Source organism: Mytilus galloprovincialis, chromosome 11, assembly GCF_965363235.1.
Source record: "Mytilus galloprovincialis chromosome 11, xbMytGall1.hap1.1, whole genome shotgun sequence".
Classification (NCBI taxonomy): Eukaryota; Metazoa; Mollusca; class Bivalvia; order Mytilida; family Mytilidae; genus Mytilus; species Mytilus galloprovincialis.
The window spans coordinates 11,280,215-11,295,177 of NC_134848.1; the positions used below are offsets into that span (position 1 = coordinate 11,280,215).

General features: G+C 34.3%; 1 protein-coding gene across 2 annotated transcripts in view; it reads left to right on the forward strand.

Moving 5' to 3' along the window:
• The window catches only part of LOC143051646 (uncharacterized), a 45,972-nt gene extending 36,669 nt beyond the window's left edge, over window positions 1-9,303 (forward strand). The window contains exons 5-7 of one of the 2 annotated variants that reach the window (XM_076224543.1): window positions 3,793-3,876; window positions 5,048-6,541; window positions 6,641-9,303. In XM_076224543.1, the coding sequence (XP_076080658.1) occupies window positions 3,793-3,876; window positions 5,048-6,541; window positions 6,641-7,806 (2,744 nt within the window). In that variant the 3' untranslated portion in view covers window positions 7,807-9,303. Of the gene's footprint in view, window positions 1-3,792; window positions 3,877-5,047 lie in introns of both variants that reach the window. The other variant, XM_076224542.1, reaches the window with a different exon arrangement.
• The last annotated feature ends 5,660 nt before the right edge of the window (window positions 9,304-14,963 follow it).

The window sequence follows — 14,963 nt, forward strand, 5'->3', positions numbered from 1 at the left end:
TCTCGTTTCTACTGTTAACAAATGCTGCATTTATCACTTTATTGTTGATGGTAAGTGTGAGAGTACTCAGATTTATCACTGCACTCAGAGTGTTCAAAATATCTAGCCTATGTATAACATCGTCTGTCAATGGCACTTTGCACACATCCCATGGTATGTTTACTCTATCAATGTCGAGAGTCGATTTTGTGATGAGATGATGTTTCATGGCAAATACACTTGGGAGTCGAGTGTTGGCCCAATGGCCCGAACTTTTACTGTTTAAAGATTCCATTGTTGGGGTTGCGCTTTGATTTGCTCTGTATCCTGGTGAAGATGACCGTTGTCTGAAATAACCGGGATTTCTGGAGTTTGAACCTGAAAATACTAACAGTTGTCCGTAGGGACTTTATAATCTCTGGCTTTAGGGGTGTTACTGGTAGATAGGTAGTAAACCTGGATGTATTTCTATCTGGCGAGCTACCGCGATTGTATTGCTCAGGAGATCTTCCACGTGTATATTGATCAGGTGATCTTCCATTGAACTGGTGATCTTCCATGATTATTTGATCAGAAGGACCAAGGTTATACTGATCGGCTAATCCACGGTTATGCTGATTAGTTGAAAGCAAGTTTTCTGACAATTTGTATAAGGTTATGCACCTCATTTTCCAAAGGACTGCTCATATTTCCTTTATCGGTCGGTGATACTGCGTCACCAGCAAAGTAGACTTGCCGATGGATATAATTGGCACTTTTTGATCCATATATCGCCATCTGGTTAGCTTTTGAGGTTTTCAATTGTTTTAACGCCATTTTGAATGTTTTTGGGTTCCTCTCTATTACATGCCTGCATCATCTTTGTCTTTAATGCTTCGGTTCCAATCTGGTTTGATCGTATTTCTTGCTGAAGCGTTGCTCCAATGCGTTTCTTAAGGTCTTGGAATCATCATCAGTGTTACCTTGCAATCGTACTCAAAGCCAATGATCCTCTTCAATTGAGTAATTGCATTTTGGGAGCTGTGGGCTTCGGCTCCGGTCTCTTGCACCAAGACGTTTTTGCCATCGGGTATATTCTCTCTCAAATGAGGAGTCCGAAGAAGAGCTGTTGCCACACTCTTATGGTTTCCTCTGCCCTTTCCTGGATCGGTCAGTGTTGTTTTGAGAAGCCTGTTAGAGCTCCATGGGCTAACGAGGTTGTCATAATTGGGATGATAAATGTGGGAGGAGGATTTGCCATTGACTCGCAGGGGATGACACCGTAAGTAGGCACTGCAGTCACCATTAAAGAAACTTCATATGATCCTCTTGCAGCTAATTGTTTCTGTTATGGTGTTCTGCCCTGAACCAAATATTATTGACTCATCGTAGGTGGTAAGTGTGCGTAAGAAGACACATAAGCTTTTTTCTGGTATCCTTGATTAATACTAGTGGTTTCTAGTATTTCTTAAATAGAGGTTGTTGATTGATTTGAACTGTCTCATGCAGGGCCAAGGGCCCTAACATAGGACTTTCGATTTTAGGTGAAGACACCTTCCATAAAAGAGGGACGAAAGATACCAAAGGGACAGTCAAACTCATAAATCTAAAACAAACTGACAACGCCATGGCTAAAAATGAAAAAGACAAACAGAAAAACAATAGTACACATGACACAACATAGAAAACTAAAGAATAAACAACACGAACCCCACCAAAAACTAGGGGTGATCTCAGGTGCTCCGGAAGGGTAAGCAGATCCTGCTCCACCTGCGGCACCCGTCGAGTTGCTTATGTTATTACAAATCCGGTAAATAGTTTAATTCGGTAGGTCAAATTCATGAAAGGGAAGGGGATTGTAGTTACGACGTAAGAAACATATCCGATATCATTTGTGAAACGGTTATTCCATAACGGTCAACCAACTCGTGATGGCGTCCGTAAAATTTACGAAGGGATGATTTCAACTTCACCATTTGGAACTCTTGGTTTTATAGCTTCCTTGTGAGCAGTAACCCTCTATCAAGAAAACCATGATAGGAAATGCAAGCACGGGAATATCGTATCAATTGGGAGATATATACCCCGTATGCAGGTGCTGCTGGAATGTTGCTACTTAGAAATGGAAAGTTCACAATTGGAAAGCTGAAATCATCTCTTTTGTCGTAAAGTTTTGTCTTCAACTGACCCTCATTGTCAATTTCTAGATGTAAGTCAAGATATGAAGCCGACTTAACTGTATCTGTAGTATCCTTATCTCCAATTCGATGGGATAGATGCGTTCCACATAGTCACCAAATTTTGAATTGTTTAGTGAAAGAACGTCATCTATATAGCGGAAAGTAGAGTTAAAGGATATTGCTAACTTCTTATCTTTCTTCCTAAGAAGTTGCCGCGGTTGATGGTTCATGCGAACAATAATTTTGGAAAGACCCAAGGCAGGGATTTTGTTGTGTACTTTTGGAAAACTTGCGTTGTACTAGGCTATGGTCAAATTTTGGCTTAGATGATGTGTCCATTGCAGGAATTTTAACTTCTTTATTTCGATTGTCCACTTATTCACTTTTAACAATTGCCATTTGGTGGAAGGTACCCTTCTGTTCAAGTGCACTTTTTAATTGAACTGCGTCTCCTTCCTCAATTGTTGCCAGCTTGTCCATCCGATCCGTCTCAACACAATATTGAATATCTTATTGGTCTGACCATCAATTCCGCCAAGCAGTTTCCACTAGCCTTGTGGTCTATCCTGTCTTCAGACTGCTGGAGTTGCTAAGATATTGCTCCCATCTGTTCGTTATTAATATTCATTGCCTCTTTCTGTTCAGCATGCATCGTAATGAGACCATCACATATTTTATCAATTCGCGCTTCGCTTTGTTTTATATTGCGGTAAATCTCAGCTGTTCTTTGAGCATTATATTTCCTATCTGCTAAAAATTCTTGGTACAATTGTTTAATATTCATTTCTGAGTTGTACTCTGTTAAAGCGTCTTCAGCTGTGGGTTTCTCCATATCCCCAATTGATTCAGTTTCTGCCATTTCAATGTTCTTGTCCATGTTGTCCTCAATTCCTGCCATTTCACTGAAATGTGTTTGAATAATTCTCATTTCACAGTATAATATCTCAAATTTCGAAATATTGCGACTCAAGAAATAAGATAGGCACTGAATAATATCTTAGGGCAGATAAATCCCAAATCACAGCTTTTATGTGTGACGCAAGACAAAATATAGTGAAGCTTTTAATGAAAGCTACTACTGCTGCTTTTTATGAAAGCTACAACTTTGTGTATGAAAGGACAAGCTAGGCAAAATAAAAAAGGACAGAACTGGGACAGAGACTAAATGACACTGTACATCAATAAAATGCTTAAATCAAGGTCATTTCTCAATAATGAATATTTGCTTATATTCAAGGCGGCCATTTTCAAAAGGCGCCATTTTGAATTTCAAAGATAGATCAAAACAAAATCTTGTACACCAAGTCTTTCAAATATATTCAATTTTGTGCTTCCAGCATCCAATCCCCTCTGGTTTGTGCAATACTGGAAAATATTTTAGAATGTATGGCAGCCATCTTGAAATAAGCCGCCATATTGAATGTTGAGAATATATTGCTCAGCACACTAAATTGTACCATCATGCCAAATTTGGTGCTTTCCTCATTATTTGAGCAATATTTTAACCGATCGGCCGGACTATGGTGAGACTCGTCTTATTGGCAATCATGTCACATCATCTTAATTTTTTTAACATATCACTGCCATAAAAAGTTTGGTACTCCATTTCCGTGGTGTTTTAATCAAATGGATCTAAAATCTGTCTTTATTGTAGAAAAAGAAGAACATTCTGATCTTAAAGAGAAAATAATGAAAATGGAAACTGAGCAGGACGAAGTTATACCAAAGAATATCAGAGGTATATTATCAGTTTATATGCTTTGAAACTTTATATCTTGACAACAAAAGACTGTGGTAATAATATTTAAAAGAACTATTAGTTTTAATTAAATAATAAATAAAGTTTCCAGAACTGTTAAATAAACTTTAAATATATGTCATCACAATGAAGGCCAGAGATCACTGTTGTTGTTTTTTTTTTTTGGCTTTCTTTTTTGTTAAACACAAGATAAAAAAAACATCAAAAGTCAATGGCAAACCGTATAAAGTAGATAACATACTAAGGACATTTGACATATACATGCATGTTTAACCCCGCCACATTATTTATGTATGTGTCTGTCCCAAGTCAGGGGCCTGTAATTCAGTGGTTGTCGTTTGTTTATGTGTTACATATTTGTTTTTCGTTCATTTTTTTTATATAAATGAGGCCGTTAGTTTTCTCGTTTGATTGTTCTACATTGTCATATCGGGGCCTTTTATAGCTGACTATGCGGTATGGGCTTTCTCATTGTTGAAGGCCGTACGGTGACCTATAGTTGTTATAATGTCTGTCATTTTGGTCTGTTGTAGACGGTTGTCTCATTGGCAATCATACCACACCTTCTTTTTTTATATTTGCATATAGTCATAGCAGTAGACCAACGATACATCATCGTCCACAAACTTATTTTTTTTAATTTAGACTTACGACATTCGGTATGAAGGTTGTATCTTTTTTACGGTATTGTATATTGTTATAACCTTTTTTGTCATTTACTTTTGACCGTATATTTAAATAAATTGATGTTAATATGGAACATTTTAATGTATGTTTTTTTAAATTTAGTATAAACCATGTATTTATATGTTTTTTTCAATGATTTTACAATAAGCTATATCTTATAGTACCTTCCCATGGTTAGACAAGACAATATCCTTGTATCTTAAAAGAAAATATCATTGTCTTGGGTAGTTTCAATTATAATGCTATTAAAATAAGAAGCAAATGATGCCAACAAAGTCAACCCCGTATTACACTTCAGGTCGTCATCTAGCCTTCAACGATAAGACGATAATGTCAAAATATGAAACAACTTACACAACATACGTAATCCACTATTAATTGCCTGCTTATTATGATATAGTTAAATTAATATAAATTGTCATTATTTTATCTCTAATTAGCTACACTTTATAATATTTTTCAGACCAAATAGAAAACGAAATAACAGAATGGGAAATAAAGGATAATATGTTTGTGTCTACAAGAGCAAGTGAGCACGTCCTTGAGTGTTTACAGGAAAACAGTTGTTTGACTTTAACTGCACCATCAGGAGTAGGCAAATCTTTTATTGCAAGACACACAGCACTAGTTTTACAAAAGGAAGGGTACAAAATAATACCAGTAAGAAAACAGGATGATATCAGAGATTATTATCAACCTGGTAAACAGACAGTCTTCATCATAGATGATATTTGTGGAAATTTTACTGCCAACCAACAACAGATTGAAAGCTGGCAACAACTGTTACCTGTGATTAAAACAATTATTGCAGACAAATGTTGTAAGATTATTGTATCTTGTAGGTTACAAGTTTACAGAGATGATAAGTTTAATATATTAGAACCTTTTAAGACCTGTGAATGTAATTTAATGTCAGATAAGTTATGCCTTACAGCTAGAGAAAAAGAAAGTCTGGCACGCATTTATATTGATTCAAACTTCAAAGATCTTGAAAAATTATCACAACAAAGTGATTTTTTTCCACTTTTATGCTCTTTATATGACGTAAAAAAGCATGGAGGTGTTAAGAATTTTTTTAAATATCCATTTATGGTCTATCAAAATGAGCTAGATTGTTTAGGACGGTGCGGTGTTGAAGGAAAGAATAAAATATGCAGTCTAGCTTTAGTAGTTCTCTTAAATAATCAACTGACAGACAAATGGTTAAAGGGCAGAGTGACAAAAAAACAACGACAAATACTGGAAGACACGTGTGAGGCTTGTGGATTGAACAGAAGTACTTCCAAGTCAGAACTAAACGAGTCCCTTCACACACTAGAAGGTACATTTGTACATAAACAAAATGGTAAATATAAAACTGTACATGATAAATTGTTCGACTTCCTTGCTCATTACTTTGGTCAAAAAATGATAGAGTGTTTAATAGACCATGGTGAAAGTGATTTAGTACATGAACGCTTCATGTGGAGGAAATCACCAGATGACAAGAACAGTAACATAGACTTCTTTATTGAAATACCAGATGATTATTTTGAATTATATTTAGAAAGGTTTATAAAGGACTGGTCAGCAGGAACAGTGAGAGTTGTATTCGAAAATAACAATATGAAAATACCGGTATTTAGACAACAGCTATTACAGCACTTAAAACAGTTGGACAAATCACAACAAGAAACTTTAGCCAGTGCCAATGATACAGTGTTACCAAAAAAGCACTTTGGATCAGGTGATACCCCATTGATAAGAGCTTGTTTTCATGGTTATATAGATATGGTACAGTGGATGTTTCAAAATGATGTAGTAGTGAATCAATGTCGAGACGATGGGGTCACCGGACTGTACATGGCAAGTCAGGAAGGTCATACTAAAATAGTAAAGCTGCTGTTAGAGAGAAATCATAATGTTGATCTATGTGCCACTGATAGCATTAGTCCACTGTACATGGCAAGTCAGCAAGGTCATACTGAAATAGTAAAGCTGCTGTTAGAGAGAAATCAGAATGTTGATCTATGTACCACGGATAGCATTAGTCCACTGTACATGGCAAGTCAGCAAGGTCATACTGAAATAGTGAAGTTTTTGTTAGAAAGGAATGCTAATGTTGATCTATGTGACGACGATGGCAATAGTCCTCTGTTCAGAGCAAGTCAAGAAGGTCATACTGAAATAGTAAAGTTGTTGTTAACGAGGAATGCTAATGTTGATCTTTGTAATAGTAAAGGCTGTAGTCCTCTGTACATGGCAAGTCACGCAGGTCATACTGAAATAGTAAAGTGGTTGTTAACGAGGAATGCTAATGTTGATCTTTGTGATTGTAAAGGCTGTAGTCCTCTGTACATGGCAAGTCAGGAAGGGAATACTGAAATAGTAAAGTTTTTGTTAGAGAGGAATGCTCACATTGATCTATGTGACGAAGATGGCTGGAGTCCACTAAGACAAGCATGTGGGAATGGACATACTGAAATAGTAAGGTTGTTGTTAGAGAAAAATCTTAACATCGATCAATGTGACAAACATGGCTGTAGCCCGCTGTACAAAGCAAGTCAGAAAGGACAAACTGATATAGTAAAGTTGTTGTTAGAGAGGAATGCTAACATTTATTTATGTGACGAAGATGGCTGGAGTCCACTAGGACAAGCATGTGTGAATGGACATACTGAAATAGTAAGGTTGTTGTTAGAGAATAATTCTAACATAATGATTGATATTTGTTGCAATAATGGCTGTAGCCCGCTGTACATAGCAAGTCACGAAGGACAAACTGATATAGTAAAATTGTTGTTAGAGAGGAATGCCAACATTGCTCTATGTGACGAAGATGGCTTTAGTCCTCTACACATAGCAAGTCACAAAGGACATAATGATATAGTAAAGTTGTTGTTACAGAGAAATCCTAACATTGATCTGTGTAGCAATTATGGCTGTAGTCCTCTGAACATTGCAAGTCTAAAAGGACATACTGAAATAGTAAAGTTGTTGTTAACGAGGAATCCTAATATTGATCTTTGTCAAAAGGGTGGATATAGTCCTCTTTACAATGCAAGTCAGAATGGACATACTGAAATAGTAAAGTTGTTGTTAGAGAGGAATGTTCACGTTGATCTATGTAACGAAAAGGGTTGTAGTCCACTTTTGATTGCAAGTCAGCAAGGACATACTGAAATAGTAAAGTTGTTGTTAGAGAGGAATGCTAACATCGATCTTTGTTACGAAGATGGTTGAAGTCCATTGCATATAGCAAGTCAGGACGGTCATACTGATATAGTTAAGTTGTTGTTAGCGAATTCTCCTCGTATTGATCGCTGTGACAATATATATGGATGTAGTCCTTTGGAGAGGGCAAGTTACGAAGGACATATTGATATAGTAAAGTTGTTGCTAGAGAAGAATTTTAACATTAATCTATGTAACAAAAATGGCTGTAGTCCACTAAGGCAGGCTTGTCAGGAAGGACATACTGAAATAGTAAAGTTGTTGTTAGAAAGGAATCCCAATATTAATCTATGTGACAAAAATGGTTGTAGCACTTTTGTTAAAGCAATTCAGATGGGACATACTGATATAGTGAGGTTACTTTATAAGAAGAAGAATTCAAATGTTGATCTAGGTAAGGATTGACGTTTGTAAAAATGTTCAATGATGTTAGGATGTGTTGTTTCAACTGATGCTTTTCGTCCGATTAAGTCTGTCGTTGTTCGATATTTACTGCATTTTTTTAATTTCTTCTTCCCATGTTGGATATTCATTCCATTAGTCTGTCTATGTTTGATATCTCTGCCAAATTTGTATTTACCTTGATTTTCGTCCTATGACTTGCTAACTTATTTCTTTGATAAATACCGCTATTTATCAAATTACTTCTGACTCTGCTATTCACCCCACGCTTCTCTGTCTGTTTGAGATCTGTTGGTATTCAACCCATTATGGCTGTCAGTGGTTGATATATTTTTGTTATTCATCATATTACTTCTGTGTCATTATGATATTGGTTGATTTTCGTCCCATCATGTTTGTCTCATTTAGATATCTACTGACATACCTCCCATGAATACTGTCTTGGCTGTATAGCGAGGAACAGAATAGACATATTTGATTTTGATGTGCAGTAAAATCAATTTGTAGATGCAAATAAATATAGCTGTACCACAGTCAGTTAATCTTGCAATTCTATTATTGTTTATTTGTTCTTCAATGTTTTCTAAAATCAGATTTATATCGTCTTCATTTCATATCAATAAACAGATAGACATATTGTCAACGGAAATAACTGTACCATACTGTAAACATCGCAATAAATCATTGCATATTTGTTTTAATTTTTTATTGTTTTTTTAAATCATATTTTTCGTACCAAGTTGATGCATATTTCCTTTATTGGTCAGTAAAACCATTATGTTGGTGCCAATTAATATAACTGTTTCACACTCAGTGAACATTGCAATGATATTAACTTTTTGTGCTTTAGTTTGACTATAATTTACCTGTTATTTTTCATTGTTATTATCTTATGTTCGTGGGATTTTTGTCTGATGCTTGGTCCGTTTCTGTGTGTGTTAGTTACATTGTAGTGCTGTGTCGTTGTTCTCCTCTTATATTTATGCGTTTCCGTCAGTTTTAGTTTGTTACCCCGATTTTGTTTTTTGTCCATGGATTTATGAGTTTGAACAGCGGTATACTACTGTTGCCTTTATTTATAAATCACATATAGCAAAACCATTCTGTTGATGCCATTAAATATAACTGTAAATTTGGGGTGTTCTTTCGTGTCTGTATACAATATTTCTGTTTGTTTACTATGCATTATGGTATTACTCAGTGTAAGCGGCTGTAATGGGAGCTATATTTGCATACTGTATACGTCATTAGATCTCTTGTGGTGAATTGTCTAATTTGCAATGTAACCATAGTTCATAATTGTATATATACCACCGTTAGACATAATTGTTATTCTTTATTACTTGGTTGTGTTCAGATTTTATTATTGTTTTAAGTCAGATTTATTTCGTTTTGACGTTTTAATCACCAACAGAAGAGACATATTTGCATTTGATGTGTAGGAAACCTTTTGTCTGATGCCGACGAATATAATTGTACCACACTCAGTAAACGTTGTAACTTTATCGTTAGTTGGTTGTTTTTAGTTTGTGTATTGTGGTCTTATGTCACATTTCTTTCTTTTTGATTTTCTCAACAGGAACATAAGAGACGTATTTGATTTACCTTTATATCAGTGGTTGTCGTTTGGTGTTGTACATTATATCTTTTTTTGCTGTTATTGTGTGGTAAATAAATCACACCGTCAGTTGCTTGTTTGAATTGTTCAACATTATTTTATCATTTCGGGGTCTTATATATATTTGTTTCCGGTATGGGTTTTGCTTATTGTTGAAGGCTGTATATTGAGTTATATTTGCTTACTTTTTTGGTCACTGTTTTAGAGTTGTCTCATGATTTAATATACCAATCTTATTTTTATATATAACACACTCAGTAAACAGTGTTATTCTATCATTACTTAGTTGTTGCTGAATATGTCATTGTTTTCTAAAGTCACATTTATTTTGTCTTGCTGTTACCAAGAACAGACAAGACATACCTAAGTTTGATATGCTGTATTCTATTTTATGTACATAATATGTATAAGTCTTTTTACATTGTGTCATTTAATGATTATTTTTTTATTGGTTTGTTTATTTTTTTGGCTATCAATGTAGATTTCTATTAAACTCTTTATTTTGTACATAATCATCTAGTAAATTAAGTTAACAAATTTTGCTATCATAACTGTTGTTGTTGAATTATTCACTAGATTGATCGTGTGATAAGACTTTTTTGCAAATTGTCATTAAATAATAACTGATATGTGTGTCTCTAAATTTTGTACACATTCGTTATATTAATTAAGGTTACATATTTGGTTATGCTTTGTCGTGTTCCTGTATTACATTTATGTAGTAAATGATGCATGTGGTAGGATTCAATTTTCATACAGTCATGTTGGTTTTGTTATATTAATGTTTTGTACATGTACCTATTGTACACGAACATCATGTAACGTAAGTTCACAAATTTTGCTTTTATAACTTTTGCTGTTGGATTATTGACCAGATTTATCGTGTGATATAAAAAAGAAGATGTGGTATGATTGCCAATGAGACAACTATCCACAAAAGACCAAACACAGACATTAACAACTATAGGTCACCGTACGGCCTTCAACAATGAGCAAAGCCCATACCGCATAGTCAGCTATAAAAGGCCCCGATAAGACCATGTAAAACAATTTGATACACTTTTGTTTTTACATTGTCATGAAAAGATAATTGATATGTTTGTCTAAAGATATTCATGTATACATATTTTGTTATGATTTCTCGTTGTGTTGTATTATGTTCTCAACAGTGCATGTAGTAGGATTTTTGTTCCATAATGTAATTTTATGTTTTATTTAAATTTTGCTAGAAATGTTTTACTGTTTTAACTTCTTAAACATAATACGTATTAAATCAACGTACTTTTTATAAAACTTGTTGTTGGATTATTCATAACATGGAGCGTTTATGAATTTTGAACAGCGGTATACTACTGTTGCCTTTATATACTAACTATTGGTATAATTGATAAATACCGATTGCTTTTTTTTTTCATTGTCATTAAATTTAAATGTGATTCTTATTTGTAATACAAAATATCTAGTTAACAACAATTATTCAGAATGGAAATATTTATTAGCTTTATATTAAACCTTTTTTTTTTACTTCTTTCTGCTAATTCTGGATTTATTATTTTTCTTTTGATACCAATTTTCATTGATTTCCTGAATACAAGTAAACCACGAAATTAAATGTACAAACGATTACAAATTTTGTAAAGGGTTTTATGAAGAATAAAGCAAAACCACGAACTCCAATATCCACGAATATGCAAGTTTTCTTCTGACCACGAAAATTAGAACCGGAAAAAATAAATGAATACATACTATGTAGTATCAAAGTTCAAATCACTAGTGAACAATGACATTCTTTTCACTTGCGATATAATTATGAAAATTATCTGCCTTTGATAAGTTTATGTTTATTTTAAATTCTAAAGTTCAAGATAAATAGATCATTCATTCATTATTATTTCAGTTTAATTTTCAAGAATTAGTTAGAAATTTCTGCGATAGTTCTATCTGTTTTTGCAAACTGTCAAACTTATTTTTGTCAATGTCTCAGATAAAAGAGTTAATTATTTTTTGGGGAATTGTAATCATCTAATGTTGGTCTTTAACATCAATTTTGATAGTATTTGATATATAAACTTATGAAACACCTTTTAGTCAAAGGTGTTATTATTGCAGATTCATTAAAAATGTATTGATTGTGTTATATATTTGATGTTGTAAATAGTGAAATAAAAAAGGAATGATTCTACCTCTTGTTTAAGATAAATAAATTTGATTTCACAATTTGATTGTCAGAAAAAAATCAATAAAAAAATTAATTGAAAAACAAACACAAGTAAAAATCTATTTTTATGTAATATAAAGTTTGAAAGAAATGTTTGGTAACTAATACAATGTTCTGTTGTAAATAGTGGATTACAAAGAAATAGTCCAACCGTTTCTAATGAAGGACATAATCTAATTGAACAGTCATCGTGGTCATTAAATTCGTACAGGTAAAACAATATTAAGAAGTGAGTAAGTATGCAAAAAAGAGGTTGAATATAAGGCATGGTAAATATGATGCTTAAAAAACTCGATATGGTGCGGGAATTTCTCGCTACATTGAAGACCTGTTGGTGACCTTCTGCTATTGTTTTTTCTACGGTCGTGTTGTTGTATCTTTGACACATTCCCAATTTCCATTCTCAATTTTATGACTATGTGGTATGGACTTTGCAATTTTATTAAGAACAGCAAAATAACAGTATATAAACAAACTATATTTACCACTTTAGTTCCAAGCTTTCAAAATGACTGTTTTATGTTAATGAACTATAAATTATGGATTTCGAAAAGTAAGAAAGGCTGCGAAATGGTTCATTAGCAATTCAAAGATGAACTAAAGGAATCCGAATATCAACAATGATTTTATTGTACATATGCATATATTTTGATGTTAAATAAATTAAAACATTTACAATGCAACATGTGTTTTTGTAATATATTTTATGACAGCCACCACAGCCAGGTACAACCTTGATTACCCTTCAGTATGCAACACACGTTTACTTTATTTTAGCTAACACACACCCCTACAGTTAACCAAGAGATGCCAGTCAAAGTGCATACTAAGGTATACTTCATCCTTGTCAAATCAGAATTAGTAGACGTTGTATGCATATAACCGTCAAAGTGACAATTGCCATAGCTGTTTGGAAGATTAAGTCAGTGTCTGTTATAGAGCAGACCTAGTTATCTAATCAATTTCTGTATTTTCTCAATAGAGTTCAAAGGCTGATAGGATTTTGAGGGAGTGTTTCGGCTTTTGAATAATTCCTAGTCAGGAGTGAATTTTCACTGTGAAAGAGACAATTGACATAGCTGTTTGGAACATTAGGTCAGTGTCTGTTAGAGAGGAGACATAGTTATCGTATCAATTTCTGTTATTTTCTCAATAGAGTACAAAGGCTGATAAGATTTTGAGGGAGTGTTTTGATTTTTGAATAATTCCTAGTCAGGGGTGAATTTTGACTGTCAAAGAGACAGTTGACATAGATGTTTGGAATGCAGAACCTTTTAGACAAAAGACCCAGTATCTAATTATGTTCTCTTATTTTCTCCATACAGTCCAAAAGCTGATAGGGTTTTTAGGTTTTTTTTTGTTGTTTTTTTTAGATTCCAAGTCAGTAGTTAAGTTTTACTTTTAACGTCTAATTGGTTCAATAAATATCATATGGAGATATACCTCCTCCCTCTAACAGTCTAGTCATGTTCTTTAAAAGTCAATCTCCATTTGTTCCCTGACGGTTGTATATTGAAATATCGTCTTTCGTCTATGCAGATGTGGTATGAGTGCTGATGGGACAACTCTCCATCCAAGTCACAATTTATCAAAGTAAACCATTAAAGGTAAAGGTACGGTCTTCAACACGACGCCTAGGCTCACACCGAACAGCAAGCTATAAAGGCCCAAAGAGTTAATAGTGTAAATCATTCAAACGGGAAAACCAACGGTCAAATCTTTATAATAAACGAAAACGAGAAACTCTTATGAACCATATAAACAAACGACAACCACTCAACATCAGATACCTGACTTATGACAGGTGAAAAACAATTCCAGCGGGATTAAACGTGTTAATGGTACCAAACCTTCTCCCTGTTCTGAAACAGCACAACATGGAAATAGACACTATAAAATATCAATGGGAATGATTTAACTCAATCAAAAAAACGATTTCATATATGTTCAGTTACGTAGATACAAACAGCCTTGTGAAGTTCGATGTAAACTTTAGCATGACATTCTCACGTCAATGCAATATGCCTTAGTATATAGTTCCATGTAGAGCTAATATTGACGCATACAATCAATGATGTCAGCCATCTATAGCGCATCGTAGACCTCATCATGACGGACAAACATCAATGCAAGTAGCCCCGTGTAATGTCATTTTGTGCTGATTAGCACAGACACACGCCAATATCAATATCCATACGGTACAATGTTGATCTCATTAGGACATACATGAACGTGGCATGACGAACAAATGTCATTGCGAGCATTAAAGCTCATCATCACGAACAAACATCAATCCGATATGCCATGTAGAACTTTGAATAACGTATCATGTCAGACACACGTTAATGCACGTAGCCATGTAGAATCATGTTCCGCTTATTGTGGAGGTTTAGAAGTCAAGAAGATCACTTGTCTGATAATTTATCATTACACTGAAAATAAAAATGTTGATAGAAATACAAAAGAGGGACGAAAGATACTAGAGAGAGAGTCAAACTCATAAATCGAAAATAAGCTGACAACGCCATGGCTAAAAATGAAAAGGACAAACAGACAAACAATAGTACACATGACACAACAAAGAAAACTAAAGAATGAACAACACGAACCCACCCAACAACTAGTGGTGATCTCAGGTGCTCCGGAAAGGTAAGCAGATCCTGCTCCACCTGTAGCACCCGTCGTGTTGCTAATAAGATAACAAATCCGGTAAATAGTCTAATTCGGTAGGTCACATTTATGAAAGGGAAGGGGATTGTAGTTACGATGTAAGGAACATATCTGAAACGGGTATTCCATAACGGTCAACCAACTCGTGATGGCGTCCGTAAAATTTACGAAGAGATGATTTAAACTAAACTATTTGGAACTCTTGATTTAATAGCTTCCTTGTGAGCAACAACTCTCTATCAAGAAAATCATGATAGG